The 16,206-nt window shown below is 42.3% G+C and overlaps 1 protein-coding gene across 2 annotated transcripts in view; it reads right to left on the bottom strand.

Annotated features, from left to right (window-relative positions):
• The window catches only part of BIN3 (bridging integrator 3), a 177,000-nt gene that overhangs the window by 40,754 nt on the left and 120,040 nt on the right, over positions 1-16,206 (bottom strand). For both annotated transcript variants that reach the window (XR_014176026.1, XM_081960820.1), the window contains exons 7-8: positions 15,862-16,003; positions 14,009-14,143 (exon numbers count right to left, since the gene is read on the bottom strand). Coding sequence is in view for 1 of the 2 variants with exons in the window: in XM_081960820.1 (XP_081816946.1) it covers positions 14,009-14,143; positions 15,862-16,003 (277 nt within the window). In the remaining variant the exon portion in view is untranslated. The remainder of the gene's footprint in view (positions 1-14,008; positions 14,144-15,861; positions 16,004-16,206) is intronic.

Raw genomic sequence — 16,206 nt, 5'->3', positions numbered from 1 at the left:
AAGACAAGGAAGACTCCACAACCCACATCCATCCTCAAGAGACGGAGGAGGGGCTATCAAGAGCAGTAGTAGGAACGGAGTTAACCCACGTGGGGGCACCATACTCCTGCTGGAAGCGAAGATAGGGTGCAACACAACTGCTGTATTTTAACAAGTTCTACAGATAACAACATTATGCCGCTAATAGGTATGGAAAAAAAACAATTAAGTCTGTACTGACAGTTATCAACTTATCAATTTACTCTTCTCTAAAAAAAATGATTCTTCAACTTTTGGCTTAATTCAGTAAACTTTCTTCCCAAACTCTTTTTAGAAACATCTCTTTTTTTGTCAATTTCCACATCCTATATAAGTAACATAAAGCTAATCTGAACCTGGTTTTTTTTTTAAAAAACTGTGCTAAGATAATTGTCCATTAAAGTTTTTACTTTCAAGTAAAAGTAAAAACAAATAAAACACAATTACATTCAAAGAGCATTCTTCAAACTCAAGGAGGGAGTTCTACGTAACCCGATTTATAACTAAAATTCTTACTAATATACCGAAGTGCACAAGTGCAGCTATTATTAATTTTAAAGAAATGGTTAATTCTGTGTATGCTAACCCCTCCTCCACTTGCATTAATAAAATGAAAATGGGCACTTTATTATTATTAAATTAGTCAAAACCGTATCTTTCAAATATCTCATATATTTTGAATAATGTTTAAACTTAAAGGCTAAAAAAAATATGGAAAATCGTGGGGACTTAGATATAGCAAAACTGTGCATGGGCCATTAATATGCGAAGACTGGTCTCCAAAATTTAACTCTGGAGTTTGGCTATTTGGCAGCAATATTCTGAAAAAAGTACATTTGCACATTTTGCCGACGTCCCCAATTTGCAGGTTTTATTCCAAATTGATTGTTTATAGACTTTTGCAAAACTTGCAACCTATTTTTGATTATGATTACAAACTGTGAGCAAACAAGAGGTGAAATAGAAATAAACTAAGGACATAAGGACGGAGCAATTATATAAGAACACTAAATTCTTCTTTCTAAATTCTGGAGCTTTTACAGATGCTACCTTCATTTGTTTTCTAAAATGTTTTTTTTTGGGGGGGGGGGGTAAAAGAAAGAACAAAAGGATTCTGTATATAGAACAATACATCTAGATCCAGCTTGGGTGGCAGGTTGGACTTGATGACCTACAAGGTCCTTTCCAACTCTGTTAATCTGTTAAATAAACTTCCACTTGCATTATTGGATTGCTATTTATTCCCCACTCAAAGAAAACACGTTTCACCTAAATTTCCATATGTCTTCTTGGGAATTTCAGTGTGACTTTCAGTATCGCAGAGAAATCTATGATAAACCTTCGCTGACTGCCCGCTCCCCCAAACATAGAAACTAAAAAGTCATAAAGCAATTCACACCACCCACCTCTAACCAGACTTCCGTCCCTTCTGCAAACATGGCAGGCTGCATTTGGCCACATAATTTAACCTAATATGTAGGTTTGAAAATATACATGCCGCACGCTACTGGGTAAATCTCCAACGGATTCCTTCTCCCAAAGGTTCGAAGAACAGAGGGCAAGCTACAAATAGCTAAACAGAAAAATAATAATAATTAAGACCCAAGCTGAAAAAACCTGTCCTGTTTTCAATTTCCTAGCCTTATTTCAACAGATGTGCTTTAAGACATGTTCTCTGTAGTAGCAGGTACCTTGTTTTTCCAAAAATAAGACCTCCCCGGATAATAAGCCCAATCGGGATTTTGAGTGCATGCGCTAAAATAAGCCCTCCCCAAAAATATTGCAACACAGCAGCAGCCATGAGGTGACCACGCTCGCCGCCTCCTGCACCTCAGAAATAATAAGACCTCCCCGAAAATAAGGCCAAGTTATTTCAGGGGAGTGGTCAAAAGAAAATAAGACCCCGCCTTATTTTGGGGGGAAACACGGTAACTTCTGCATTCATCAGGTAACAAAATATCCCTTTTGCTAAGCAGGGGTGGGATTCAGCTGGTTCGGGCGATCCAGATGTTAATTTTACATCCAGTTTGGCAAAACGGCAGTTCCGATGACCAGCTGGCCCTGCCCCACCTCGCCCCTCCGAGGAGTCCCCACATGCCCCGTTCTGGCTTGCAAGGAGGCCTCCTAGGCCCAAAATGGGATGCAAGGGAATATGGGAGCCCCCCACCTCCGCGGCCCATTTTCCTTCCCAGGAGGCTGCAAGGAGACCAAAATGGGGCATGGGGGGTGCAGCATGGGGGAGAAAGGGAGCACAAAGTGTGCACTCAACTGAACCAGTTATTAAACAGGTTGTATCCCACCACAGGGCATACTTGATAGGAGGACTCAACAATCTTTGTCAAGCTGGCTGTTTCTAGATCTAAAGAATGTGAGGTTCAGTTCCCAGAATTTGCAGTAGCACCCCCAATGGTTGGAGAATGCTAGATGAAATCTATCCATCTAGAGCAGGGGTCTCCAACCTGGGCAACTTGAAGAGCTGGAGTCCCCTGCTCTAGAGAGTGATGAGATTGGGGAAACAGGTGTGTATAAATAATAGTGACAAGAAAAATGATCCCAAAGAGTTTTAAGTCTTGATGCACCTGCTGGGCAGACACAGCATCAGTTTATGCCTACGGTGACATCTTAAAAGTTCAGTGGGAAAAAAAATCAGATTTTTTTTTTCTAGAGAATGAGAAGGACAAGTAGAGAAGGAAGCATTCTTATCAGGGCCCCCTTCAACCAGGAAGCATGCACTCTACCTCTCTTTCATCTTAGTGTGGGAACATCAAAGTCCGTGGCTGGGGGGAAATATTCGATTCCAAAAATTCAGGTGAAGTTTACAGGGGGGCGGAAGTATTTTACATTAGAACACGCACTCCACATTTACAGGAGGAAGAGGGATATTGCTTCAAGCGTTGGCCTGAGGCAGGTTGGACAACTCAAAGTCCAGTGATCTCGGCTCAAATTATTATTGCAATCTTTGGAAGGTGTGGGGTGAAATCTGTAACTTTCATGATGGGTTGAGCCCACAGCTTCCTCCTTCGCCCTGCCTCTGATCACGCTGGAGCTAGGAGGAGGACTAAGATTCCTAAACAGCTAGAGGCCTCCAAGCTGCTTAGAAAACAAGGACCTGACTGGGGCACTCACATCGCAGCCCTGGTTAAAAGGGCCCAGCAGAGATTATACTACCTGAGACTTCTCAGGAAATCAGAGACATCACCTTGCCAACAAAAGTGCTTATAGTCAAGGCGATGGTTTTCCCAGTTGCAATGGATGGCTGTGAAAGTTGGATCATAAGAAAGGCTGAGCGCCAAAGAATGGAGGCCTTTGAACTCTGGTGCTGGAGAAGACTCCTGCGAGTCCCTTGGACTGCAAGGCCATCCAACCGGTCAGTCCTAGAGGAGATCAACCCTGACTGCTCTTTAGAAGGCCAGATCCTGGAGAGGAAACGCAAAGACTTTGGCCACCTAATGAAAAGGAAGGACTCCCTGGAGAAGAGCCTCATGCTGGGAACGATTGAGAGCAAAAGAAGAAGGGGACAGCAGAGAATGAGGTGGCTGGATGGAGTCACCGAAGCAGTCAGCGTGAGCTTAAATGGACTCCAGAGGATGGTAGAGAACAGGAAGGCCTGGAGGAACGTTGTCCATGGAGTCACGATGGGTTGGACACGACTTCGCAACTAACAACAACAGCAACATGGCTTGCCAATTGCACAGTGGCACATAGGACAGTTCTCCAGAGAGTCAACTTCATTGCCCAGAAGATCATTGGTTGCCCTCTCCCCTCTTTGGAAGAGCTTTATAGCTCCTGCTGTCTTAAGAAAGTTCAAAATGTTCTTAGAGATCCATCTCATTCGGGCACCCTCTTTTTTTTTTTTTAACTATTACCATCTGGTAGACGGTACAGGACAATAAAACAAGGACAAACAGACTGAAAAACAGCTTCTATCCCAGAGCAGTAACTATATTGAATTCTGCAATATCAATGCAATATCAGGGGTTTTCAATTTCAATTCTATAGCATGCGAAGGAGGAGTTTTTGTGTTTTTATTTTTATAGTTATAATGTACACTGAAGACAGCATTTAATTTCATCGTACGAGGTGCAGTGACAATAAAGTAAACAAAACTTACTCAGAAGTCTCTACCGTTCGTTCAGGCCCCTTGGAAAGAAGGCAGAAAAAAACCAACAACTTGGTCATATAGTTAATTTTTGCTCTTCTATGGATTGATCTCAAACATCATCACCCCACCTCTGAAAGTGGAAGTATCTTGAGCAGGGCATCCATGGAGGGTCTCAGGCACTTTGTGTAAGCAGATAGGAGCTAAACAAAGGGGGGGAAATCTTTGCTAAGGGTTCAAGGTGCAGCAAGCACAAGACAATACTGCAATCAGTTTTGGTCGCCACAATGTAAAAAGATGTTGAAACTCTAGAAAAAATGCAGAGAAAAGCAATCAGGATGATTTGGGGATTTGAGGCTAAAACATACAATGGTCGGTTGCAGGAACTGGGCATGGCTAGTCTAGTGAAGAGAAGGACCAGGGGAGAAAGGATAGCAGCCTTCCAATATTTGAGGGGCTGCCACAGAGAGGAGGAAGGGGGTCAAGCTATTTTCCAAAGCACCCAAAGGCCAGACAAGGAACAATGGATGGAAACTGATCAAGGAAAGATTCAACCTGGAAATAAGGAGGAATTTTCTGATTATGAGAACAACCAACCCATGGGACAGACGTTGCCTTCGGAAGTTGTGGGAGCTTTATCACTGGAGGCTTTCAAGAAGAGACTGGACTGCCATCTGTCAGAAATGGTGTAGGGTCTCCTGCTTGGGGAGGGGGTGGGTGGGTTGGACTAGATGACCTAAAAGGACCCTTCCAAGTCTGTTAATCTGTTCTAACTCACTCTAAAAAAACCTTCTATGGTGATACAAACACATGGAGCAGCGTCTATCCCTACTATTAAACAAACCCCGGAAATCTTGAGATATAAAGAACTTACACTCTATTTTCTTGCTGACCAAACTCTTGTGCAGAAGCCACTAACTATCAAAATTGTTTTCTTACTCTTGGCTGGATTGATGTTTGACTTTTTTGGGGGGGAGTTTGTGCTGATTTCCCCCCCACAGCTGCCAAGGTCTGGATCAAGTCCTGGTAGAACCCTACCTAGTCAATTAAGTGTTGTGCAATCAGCGCGAAACGCAACTGCGTTTAGAAACAAAATAAGGTGGAGATTACTGATGAAGAGAAGTTTGGAAGAAGCTTGGTAAAGCGACCACAATTCTCTCCTTGCTCACATTTAATTGCAAATAAATGAAAACCAGGAAACTCCCGGGGTGGCCTAGGAGAGGCTCCAACAGGTGGGGAAACCGTGAAGAACCTCAAGAGGTTTTGTTTTTTTTTACAATCCAGCCCAGAGAATGACTCACAAGCTCTCTAACCAGCGTAGTCCTAACATATTTTGTATGGGTTGGAATCCTTTCATGGAGAGGCCAAGAGGGATTTGGGGGCAGGGGATGTTTAAAAATAAAACCGACGCATCTCCTGAGTCAATTCCAAGTTCTGGGAGTTGAAGTCCATCAGTTTCTGACCTAGGCTTCCTGAGACAATAAAAAGCACATGCTTAGTCTCAAAAACCCTCTTTTTATTTCAACAGCTGTGAATTATGCTCATTCACAGCCCATGAGTTACAAATAGTTTGTAAAGAGTCCGACGGAAGTCTGCCAAAGTCTTTCAGGATAAGGCTGATAAGCACCCACCTTTATCTCCCTTGAAACGCTGCCAAAGACCTAACTGCCAATTAGCTTTGAAAGGCCACATGGAGCACAGACTCAAAACAGAGCTTCAGAATTTAAACTGACCACAACGAACAAAGTTGCTTCCTGCAAAGGCTCACATGTCTTTGCTCATCCTTTATGTCTTCTGGGAGGGGCCAATCATCTCCAAGCCTTATTCCCGAGTCATCCCTTTTGTCTTAACTGTTTTTGCCTTCTGGAAGCTCTGCGCATGCACACACTGGGAACAGGCTGTTCCTCTTCCTCGCTGTCCCACTCTGGGGGCTCTGGAGCACATAACTCCTAGATTGCTGTGCCCCCCACTCTGCCTCAGACACGGAGCCCTCGTCTGACCCTTCCCTAGACTCCAGGACTGACTCATGTTCCCTCCCAACCTCCTCACTGTTCGACTCTGCTGCTAGTTCTGCAGGCCGCCGCCAGACCACAACAATCAGTCTTAAAGCTTTCAAGGTTGGACACCCCTGATATAGAAGAACCCCTATTCCAGTGTTGGCTAGCACTTTTGTCATCGCGTGCTAAAAGCATGCATGCAATGTGTGTGTGCCCCCCGCCATGCATGTGCACCCCCCATGTCCCATTTTGGGCCTGGAAAGCCTCCTGCAACAACCTGGAAGCCAAAACGGGGCGCGGGGGTGCTGCACAAGGCCCCAAAATGCAATGTGAGTGACCCCCCCGGTGCATGCACTCCACTCCCCATGCATCAGTGCTTCTCAATTATTTTCTGTCATGCCCCCCCTAGGAAGAAGAAAACATTTCGGGGGCCCCGCCCCGCGCGACTGTAAATAGTATCATTTGTCTATAAAATTGTTATAAGTACACCTCTGCATAACACTGTATCCTTATTAACGTCTCTCTCCCTCTCTCTCCCTCTCTCTCTCTCTCTGCCTTTCTCTTTCTGTCTCTCCTTCTATTTCTGTCTGTCTTTCTGTCTCCCTCTCTCTTTCTCTCTGTCTCTTTCTGTCTCTCTGTGTCTCACTCTCTCTTTCTGTCTCTCTCTTCTCTCTCTCTGTCTTTCTCTGTCTCTCTCTGTCTTTCTCGGTCTCTCTCTCCTCTCTCTCTCTTTCTGTCCCTCTTTCTCCTTCTGTCTCTCTCTGTCTCTCTCTCTGTGTCTCTCTCTCTCACTGTCTATCTCTTTCTGTCTCACTTCTCCCTCCCTCCCTCTCACTAGCTCTCTCTTTCTCTATCATCTTCTGAAGGTGGGGGTGTGTGAAAAGGGGCCCATTTTTTGTGCCTCCTGGGGCATCTGTGCACCCCATTTTTCACCTCCCCCACCCCCAGAAGCATTCTACTGGCAACAAATGGGCAAAATGGCCCGTTTTTTGGGCAAAACCTGCCATTTTCACCCATTTTTTGTGCTTCCTGGAGATTTTCAAAAGACTTGATAGCAAAAGCTTTTGCTTCCGCTTCCCCTCGCGGCCAGTTGCAGGGCGTGGATCTCGCTCGGAGAAGGCGGAGCGGCAGCTCCTCCCTCAGCCAGGAGCCAGCGGGGGCTGGTCGGACAGGCAACCTTGGCGGGAAACTCCAGTCCGCCGCCGCCGCCGTTGCCGCCGTTGCCACTTTCGCCGCCGCCGTTGCACCCAGATGGAAAGGGAGCCTTCGCGCCCCCCTTTACGGAGCCTCGCGCCCCCCCTGGGGGGCGCGCCCCACTATTTGAGAACCACTGCCATGCATGCACGCATGTGTCCCCCGCATGCGCGGCAGAGACCTGGAGACCAGCTGGCCAGCGGGAGGCATGCGTGCACACGCATTGGAGCTGGGCTGGGGTGATGACTGGTGTGCCTGCAGAGTGTGGCGTGTGGCCCATGTGCCATAGGTTCACCATCACAGCCCTATCCTATCTCTACAATTGATGTATTTATCTCATGATGTTTCTTATTATGATGCGCTGCTTGTCATCAACACTTTCAATCAATTGAACTTTCTGGTTAAATGGCAAAGGAGGGAGAGGGGGGGAGAAACACTTCTCTTTAGAATATCAATATGTTGCTGTTCAAGATTCAAACACCTATTAGCCAGAAAAAAAGGAAGTATTTTCAAATGATGGAGTGTATTCTCTCTCTCTCTCTCTCCCTTCCCTCTTTCTTTTCTTTTTCTTTCTTTCCTTCTTTTTATAAAAGTTTTCTTTTATTTTAAATTTTCAAAACAAACACAACACGTCCTTCTTTACCTACTGTAGAAAGTGCATCAGTTGGTTACAAAAAGGCTTTCGTGCATCTCTTCCACAGTCAACAAACATAATTCATATTAACTCAAGAATTTTAACTCAGATATTTATACATGTTACCGTCATCGTACCTCCATTTTCATTTGACTATAATTGTTTAAACGTCCTTCATCATAAAATATACCATATATCCTTTCCTTTTCCTAAGAAGGCTATTTCTAGCCCAGGAGTCCCCAACCTTTCGGACCTCAGGGACCGCTAAATTCGTAATTTTAAATCCCGCAGACCACTAACGTCATCTGCCTAATGACCGACTGGGTGGGCGTGGCCAGGTGGTCATGTGACTGGGTGGGCGTGGCCAACGATATCACTCACATCAAGGGACGCCTTGCCAGCCTCTACTCGCCACTCCTCGCCTGCCCGGTGAGGCTCCTTTGGGCCCCAACAGGAAGCAGTTGCTGGAGCTAGGCAGCCGCCAGGAGAAAGAGTTGGCAAAACAGCTCAATTCAAATTGGATCTGACTGAGAAGGAAGCTCAGTAGAAGCACCTCACTGAGGACTAGGAGCATAGGCTTTCCAAGCACAGAGAAGACCTATGGGATCGCAAGGCCAGGTACCGGCGCCTGGAGGCTCAGCGGGCTGAGATGGTCAGCCAGTTCCAGGCCATGATGCAGTCCCACTAGAACGAAGCTCTCTGGCTCTTTGCCACCAGTGATGCTTCCCTCCAGCCTTCGCCCAAAGCCCCCCACCAGGAGGCTGAAGCAGACTCCAAGTTAGAATTTCTGCCCCCCTCCGACCCTCACAAAAAGACCCCGAAGGGGGAGACTCTCTGTAGCAACACAAGCGTTCATTGCACGTATCCAGCCCAGGGGCCGAAGTTTGATGTCCCCTGATTTATAGAATATAAATTGCAATATAAAAAATGCAAATAATTTTTCAGAGGTAAAATATAAACCAGGCACCCAAGACTATATCTCTTCTTGAGTATCTTATGTGCTCTTGGAAGTTCTCCCCAATTTTTTTAACTTAATTTATATCCTGCCTTCCTATCTGTTGAACATTCAAGATAGCTGACAGCATACAAAAGGAACAATTAAATGCACTAATTGTGCAATTGTTACAATAGTATAAAAGCCTCCCTAAAGAGATGTTTCTTAGTGCAAACAAAACAGCTTTGGCCAAAAATCTGCCTTCCTAAAGTCACCCCTTGTAGCTCCTGAGATCAGGGTAGTCTTCCTATGAAATGCCCCAAAGATGCTTTTTTTTTTCCTTGAAGATGTTTTGCTTCTCATCCAAGAAGCTTCTTCAGTTCTGATGGAAAGGTGGAGAATGGAAGGATTTATATTCCTTGCAGCCATCCTTCTGTAAATTCCACATAGATAAAACCTTCCGTTCTCCACCATACCGTCAGAACCGAAGAAGCTTCTTGGATGAGAAGCAAAACATTTTCTAGCCAAACAAGTAAGTCCAGCTGACTTTTAAAAGAAAGCTCCTTTGGGACAACTGTGACCTGGACGACTGAGATTCTCCATTGACATTTTCCTATTTAAGTGGTTCTTCCAGACTGGCTTATCACCGAGAGCTCCAATCCAAGTAAGCCAATTCTATTGTTCGGGAATAGAATAGGAGATGAAATAGAATAGAATAGAACAGAATAGGAGATAGAAAAGAACAGAATAGAATGGAACAGAATTAGGAAAGAGAATAGAATAGAATAGAGTTAGGAAAGAGAATAGAATTAGGAAAGAGAATAGAATAGAATAGAATTAGGAAAGAGAATAGAATTAGGAAAGAGAATAGAATAGAATTAAGAAAGAGAATAGAATAGAATTAGGAAAGAGAATAGAACAGAACAGAATAGAATAGAATTAGCAAAGAGAATAGAATAGAATTAAGAAAGAGAATAGAATAGGAGATAGAATAGAACAGAATAGAATAGAATAGAATTAGGAAAGAATAGAATTAGGAAAGAGAATAGAATAGAATTAAGAAAGAGAATAGAATAGAATTAGGAAAGAGAATAGAATAGAATTAGGAAAGAGAATAGAATAGAATTAAGAAAGAGAATAGAATAGAATTAGGAAAGAGAATAGAACAGAACAGAATAGAATAGAATTAGCAAAGAGAATAGAATAGAATTAAGAAAGAGAATAGAATAGGAGATAGAATAGAACAGAATAGAATAGAATAGAATTAGGAAAGAGAATAGAATTAGGAAAGAGAATAGAATAGAACAGAATAGAATTAGGAAAGAGAATAGAATAGAATAGAATTCTTTATTGGCCAAGTGTGATTGGACACACAAGGAATTTGTCTTTGGTGCATAAGCTTTCAGTGTACATAAGGAGAATAAAATAGATTCATCAAGAATAAAAAGATACAACAGAGATAGTCAAGGTTACTAATAAGCTATCAAATCATACTCGTGAACAAAACAATATAAATTGTAAAGATACGAGCAACATGGTTATAGTCATAAGTGGGGGGAGATAGGTAATAGGAAGGAAGAGAAGAATAATAGTAGTACAGTCTTAGTAGGTAATATGGCAGTGTTGTGGGAATTAGTTGTTTAGCACAGGGCTGGCATTCGGGAAAAACCTGTCCTTGTATCTAGTTGTTCTGGTGTGCAGTGCCACCTTAATGGGATTAAGGCCCTTAAAGATGTGTCTTCTTTGCATGTTTATCCAGAAAACCAAGGCACGGTCCTTCCCGTGTGGGCTGCAGACCAGGCAAAGCATCTCGCCTCTTAAAAAAAAAAACAAAGAGGAAGAGAGCAGATGTAGAAATTCCCGCTCTGTAACACGATCCTGTGCAGGACAAAATCTAAAACTTAATGAGGCTTAAAAAAAGAGAGAGAGACCCGGGGGGGGAAAAAGAATGCAGGGTGGGGGCGGCCTGGAGGCCCTCCCCTTTTGGACCTGACCTTCTCCTTGCTCTGATCTCAAAGCCTTTGGAAGGATCTGATCCGGTGGCAGGATTACACACAATTCTTTATTTAAGCTTAACCCCCCCCACACACACACATACAAAGGAATTGTGCTCCCGTTTCTAACACTGTGTTCCTAACACTGTGTTAAATCTATCTGGATAGGGTCAGCCTGAGTTTGATGATTCCCATGATTGTAAACCTTGTTGCTGGGGATGGTAGTTCAGTTTGGAGCACCAACTGTGCCTCTCCCTGAATAGGAAAATAACATTGACAATACCGTATAAAGAAAATGTATATAAGATGTTTTATAGGCGGCATCTTCCACCTGCGAGAATAGCCAAAATGTTCAGAAATTTAGCGCCAAATTGTTGGAAATGTATTCATGAATTAGGCACGTACTGTCATATATAGTGGTCGTGCCAAAAAACAAAAGTATATTGAGGGAAAATTCAAAGGTGGCTGATAGAGATAACCAAAGAGGAAATAGAATTCACACCAGAACTATTTATTTTGGGAATCATAAACAATAAATACAAGAAGGGGGTAATTTATTTAACAATACATATTATTATGGCAGCAAGAATGGTCTTTGCCCAAAACTGGAAAAACAGGGAAAGTCCTCAAGAAGGGGAAATAATTAGGAAAATTCTGACTTGTGCTGAAATGGATAAATTGACATGGGAATTGAAGAATAAAGACGAATCAGAATATTATAGGATCTGGGACAAATTTTACCGATGGTTGGAACAAAAAAGGAAAGACCCAAAACAAGCAATGACTAAGATTTATAGAATGGAGATGAGAATTATGTATGAAACTAATACTAGAGAAAATGCATAGGATTAGAACAAAGCAATATGGTTGGAAATATGATATTTTTATATTTGTAAATAAGGAATAGATCAAAAGTTAAAAAGCATGGTGGTTATAATGTATAACTTTATATCTTAGTCTGTATGGCATTGATCTTGCCAGAACAGTTACACTGTGACCAATGTTTTAATTTCTGTTGAATAAAAAACTAAAAACAAAACAAAACTATGCCTCTCCCTGCTACAGAAAGACTAAATCTTGGCTCACCAAATTAATTCCCTTTTAACGCTCTGCTTCTTCCTTCAAGATAGTTTTAACACAGTGTTAGGAACGGGAACAATTCCTTGGTGTTAGCTTAAATCAGTGGTGTCAAACTCAAGGCCCGTGGGCTAGATCAGGTCTGCGGGTTGCTTAGATCTGACCAGTGGGACCAGCCTGGAAACAGTGAAATAACCAGCCTGCAAAGCCTCCGTTTTTCGCTGACAAAACAAACTAAAAACAAAGCGAAAAGAGAAATGTTTCCCCTTTTGCATTCGACAGGAACGGAGAAAGGGAAAGAGGAAAGACAACGAAAAGGAAGGGAAGATGGGAAGACAGCAAGGAAGCAAAAATAAGGAAAGAGGGGAAGGAAGAAGAAAGGAAAATGAAGAGGGAAAAGAAGAAAAGGAAGGAAGGAAGGAAGGAAGGAGGGAGGGAGGGAGGGAGGGAGGGAGGGAAGGAATGACATTTCTTGTTTCTTTTCCTAAAATCATCTGCCTGGTTTCACTGAAAAAAAGACCTCCCCGGATAATAAGCCCAATAGGGCTTTTGAGCGCATGCGCTAATTAAACCCTCCCCCCAAAATAAGCCCTCCCCGAAAATACTGCAACACAGCAGCAGCCGTGAGGTGACCACGCTCGCTGCCTCCTGCACCTCAAAAATAATAGACCTCCCCAAAAATAAGGCCAAGCGCTTACTTCGGACATCAAAAGAAAATAAGACCCCTGTCTTATTTTTGGGGAAACATGGGTAAATTGTTGCACACTTCAATTTTTGGTTAGATGTTCTTTGTGTCTACATGGTTTACAGAGCTGGGTTTTCCAGTGCCTAGATCAGTAAGTGTCCAACCACGGGGCGATTTTAAGACCTGTGGACTTCAACTTCTAGAATTCCCTAGCCAATTCTATTCTATTCTATTCTATTCTATTCTATTCTATTCTTATCCTACTTCTTTATTCTATTCTATTCTTATCCTATTCCTCTATTCTATTCTATTCTAGTCTATTCTTATCCTATTCTGTATTCTATTCTATCCTATTCTTATCTTATGTCTCTATTCTATTCTATTCTATTCATATTTCTCTATTCTATTCTATTCTTATCCCATTTTTCTATTCTATTCTATCCTATTCTGTATTCTATTGTATCCTATTCTTATCCTATGTCTCTATTCTATTCTATTCTATTCTATTCTATTCTATTTCATTCTATACTTATCTTATTTTTCTATTATATTCTATTCTAATCATATTTCTTTATTCTATTCTATTCTATTCTTATCCCATTTCTCTATTCTATTCTATCCTATTCTTATCCTATGTCTCTATTCTATTCTATTTCATTCTATTCTTATCATATTTCTCTATTCTATTCTATTCTTATCATATTTATTCTATTCTATTCTATTCTATTCTTATCCCATTTCTCTATTCTATTCTATCCTATTCTTATCCTATGTCTCTATTCTATTCTATTCTATTCTTATCATATTTCTCTATTCTATTCTATTTCATTCTATTGTTATCCTATTTCTCTATTATATTCTATTCTAATCATATTTCTCTATTCTATTCTTAGCCCATTTCTCTATTCTATTCTATCCTATTCTTATCCTGTCTCTATTCTATTCTATTCTATTTCATTCTATTCTTATATTTCTCTATTCTATTCTAGTCTATTCTATTCTATTCTTATCCTATTTCTCTATTCTATTCTATTCTATTCCCCAGTTGTTAAGTGAGTCCGGCTTCCGCCATAGATTTTGCTTGTCAGAAGGTCTCAAAAGGGAATCACATAACCCAGGCACATGGCAACAGTCATAAATATGAGTCAGTTGCCAAGCATCCAAATTTTGATCATGTGAGGATGTTGCAATGGTCTAAGGGTGAAAAACGGTCATACGTCATTTTTTATTGCCGTTGCAACTATGAACGGGTCAGTAAATGTTTAAGGGGAGGATTACCTGTAGGGAAGTAAAAAAACCTGAATATTTTTTTAGGATACGGTTAGGAAAACCGAAGCCAAAGGTGGATCAAGGGAGGACCAGCCCCTCCACCTTACCTGCGCTCGGATCAGAGATTCAAAACTGGGCTTGAAATAATCGATGCGGCTGCTGTAAAACTTGGGCATCTCTTCCAGAAGCTGCTTGTTCTTGGCTTCAAAGTCATCTTTCACTGGCCTCAGTTCTTCTCGGGCCTGGAGGAACCCAAAAGAAGGCGTGAAGAGGAGAAGATGATCTCAAAATGTTGTCCTCCTTGGTTAGCTCCTCCAGCGCTGGGCATGATCTCCATCTGGAATGACTCTCAGAGACCCAAAGCAGCTGTTCTGACTGAGGCTTCCCGAGAGCATGAAGCAAACTCCTTGTCCTGACAAAAAACCCTTTTCTTAATTTCCTGTGAATTCTGCACATTCACAGCCAGCAAAGTCTTTCAAAGGAGGTTTTACAGTCACAGACCTTATCTGGCTTGGAGAGCTGACGGGCTGATATCTGCAAAATTTGGCAAGGAAAGTCACGAACCAATTAAGCAAACTAATGGTCTCCTGCAAACTCCACTCCCCTTTCGCTCCTCTTTTATTTCCTCTGGAGGGCCATTCACTGTCCACCTGTGGCCTTACTCCCAAGTCGACCCCTGTTCTTTAGCTGCTCCCTTCATCTAGCAACTCTGCGAATGCACACACTGGGAACAGGCTCCAGCTGTTCCTCTGCCTCAGTGATGTCTGACTCTGAAGGCAGCTGATAACTGTCAGATGGCCCTGGCCTCCTCTCTGCCTCCGACACAGAGCCCTCATCAGAGCCTTCCCCAGACTTCAGGACTGGCCCAGGTTCCTCCCCAACTTCCCCAGGAAATAAAAGAGGAGTGAAAGGGGATGGGTGTTTATAGGAGACAATTAGTTCATTCCTGCATTCTTGCCTAGTATTGCGGCATCTGAAAGATATCGGCCTGGCCACTCTCCAAGCTTGATAAAGGTCGGTCATTGTGAACTATCTTGAAAGACTGTGGGAGAGGAAAGACTTTGCTGGAGAGGAATTCACTGTTAATTAAATAAAAGGAGTTTATTGGGATGAGGACTCGGCTTTGTGCTGCTGGGGAAGCCTAGGTCAGAACAGTTTTGATTTTATTTTTGCTGGAAGCCCGTTTACTTCTCCTAGGAGCAAAATCTTGAGCCCCTGGATTTAATTTCAGTTTCAGAACTGAATCCAGCTCATTAAGTTTTCAACACAAAATGTCATTCCTGTAATATTTCTTTATTTCAACAATATATACTTTTACGGAAGGGGAGCCTCCCTTTCTTGCTAATCCTGGAGAAATCTGAAAATTTCCCAGAGAAGAATCATCAATAGATCTCTAGGTCAACTCTCAGTCTATGGAAGAAGCTTCTTGGATGAGAACTGAATCATCTTCAAGAAAAATTAAGAAAGTCCAATTGTCTTTTTAAAGCACCTTTGGGACAACTGTGGCCTGGATGATTGAGAATCTCCATAGACATTAGACACTTCTCAGTCTACACCTCACTGAAACTCTCATAGTGTCACTGGTGAGAGGGTATCACAACTCTTTGTATTCTCTTCTGACACACACCTTCATTTGCACAAAGTTCTAGAACTGACATCCATGTTTTCTCCCACCCCAAAACCCCCTCAAAGTTGTTGTTGTTATTATTATTATTATATACTTTATTCATTAAACATGAAACTCAGCCAAGTGAACATTCAAAAATGCATCACAAATACCATTGACTGGTGCCAATGGTTGATACGAGTTGCTGCCAGCGTCCTAGGTATCAACCAAGGACCTTCTTAAAATATAAGATATTCCGAGTAGCACAGTTTTTTGCAGTTCTGCTGGTGTTATTGCAGGAAGATTATTATTATCATTATTATTATTGCAAGCTCTGTGAATGCTCTTTAATACCTGGTGTAGCTTGGTCAGGATGGGGCCCGTCTTCTCCTTCTCTTCATACTTCTCCACCTTGGATTGGAGCCGTTTGTAATCTTGCAGGACTTGCTCACGCCGCTTTACCGCCATATTTAGACTGGGGAAGACGCCGCTGAATCTGCGGGGATTTTCAAAAAACGGTTTTGACATTCTCCATACCGTACAGTATTTAGGTTAATTCTTCACTGAGAACTTTGGGTTTTTTTTTTTTTTTTGAGGAACAAAAGCTGAATGTTAATTTTTTTCTTTACTACAGAGAAATAAGCTTTTCCTCTTATTCTTTCTCTCCTAGAATCTCAGACACTGAGAGTAATCTATGCC

Source organism: Natrix helvetica (assembly GCF_964273705.1).
Source record: "Natrix helvetica genome assembly, chromosome: 8".
In the NCBI taxonomy this organism is placed as follows: domain Eukaryota; kingdom Metazoa; phylum Chordata; class Lepidosauria; order Squamata; family Natricidae; genus Natrix; species Natrix helvetica.
The sequence above is the reverse complement of the archived record's forward strand: the minus strand, read 5'-3'. Positions and strand labels throughout refer to the sequence as shown.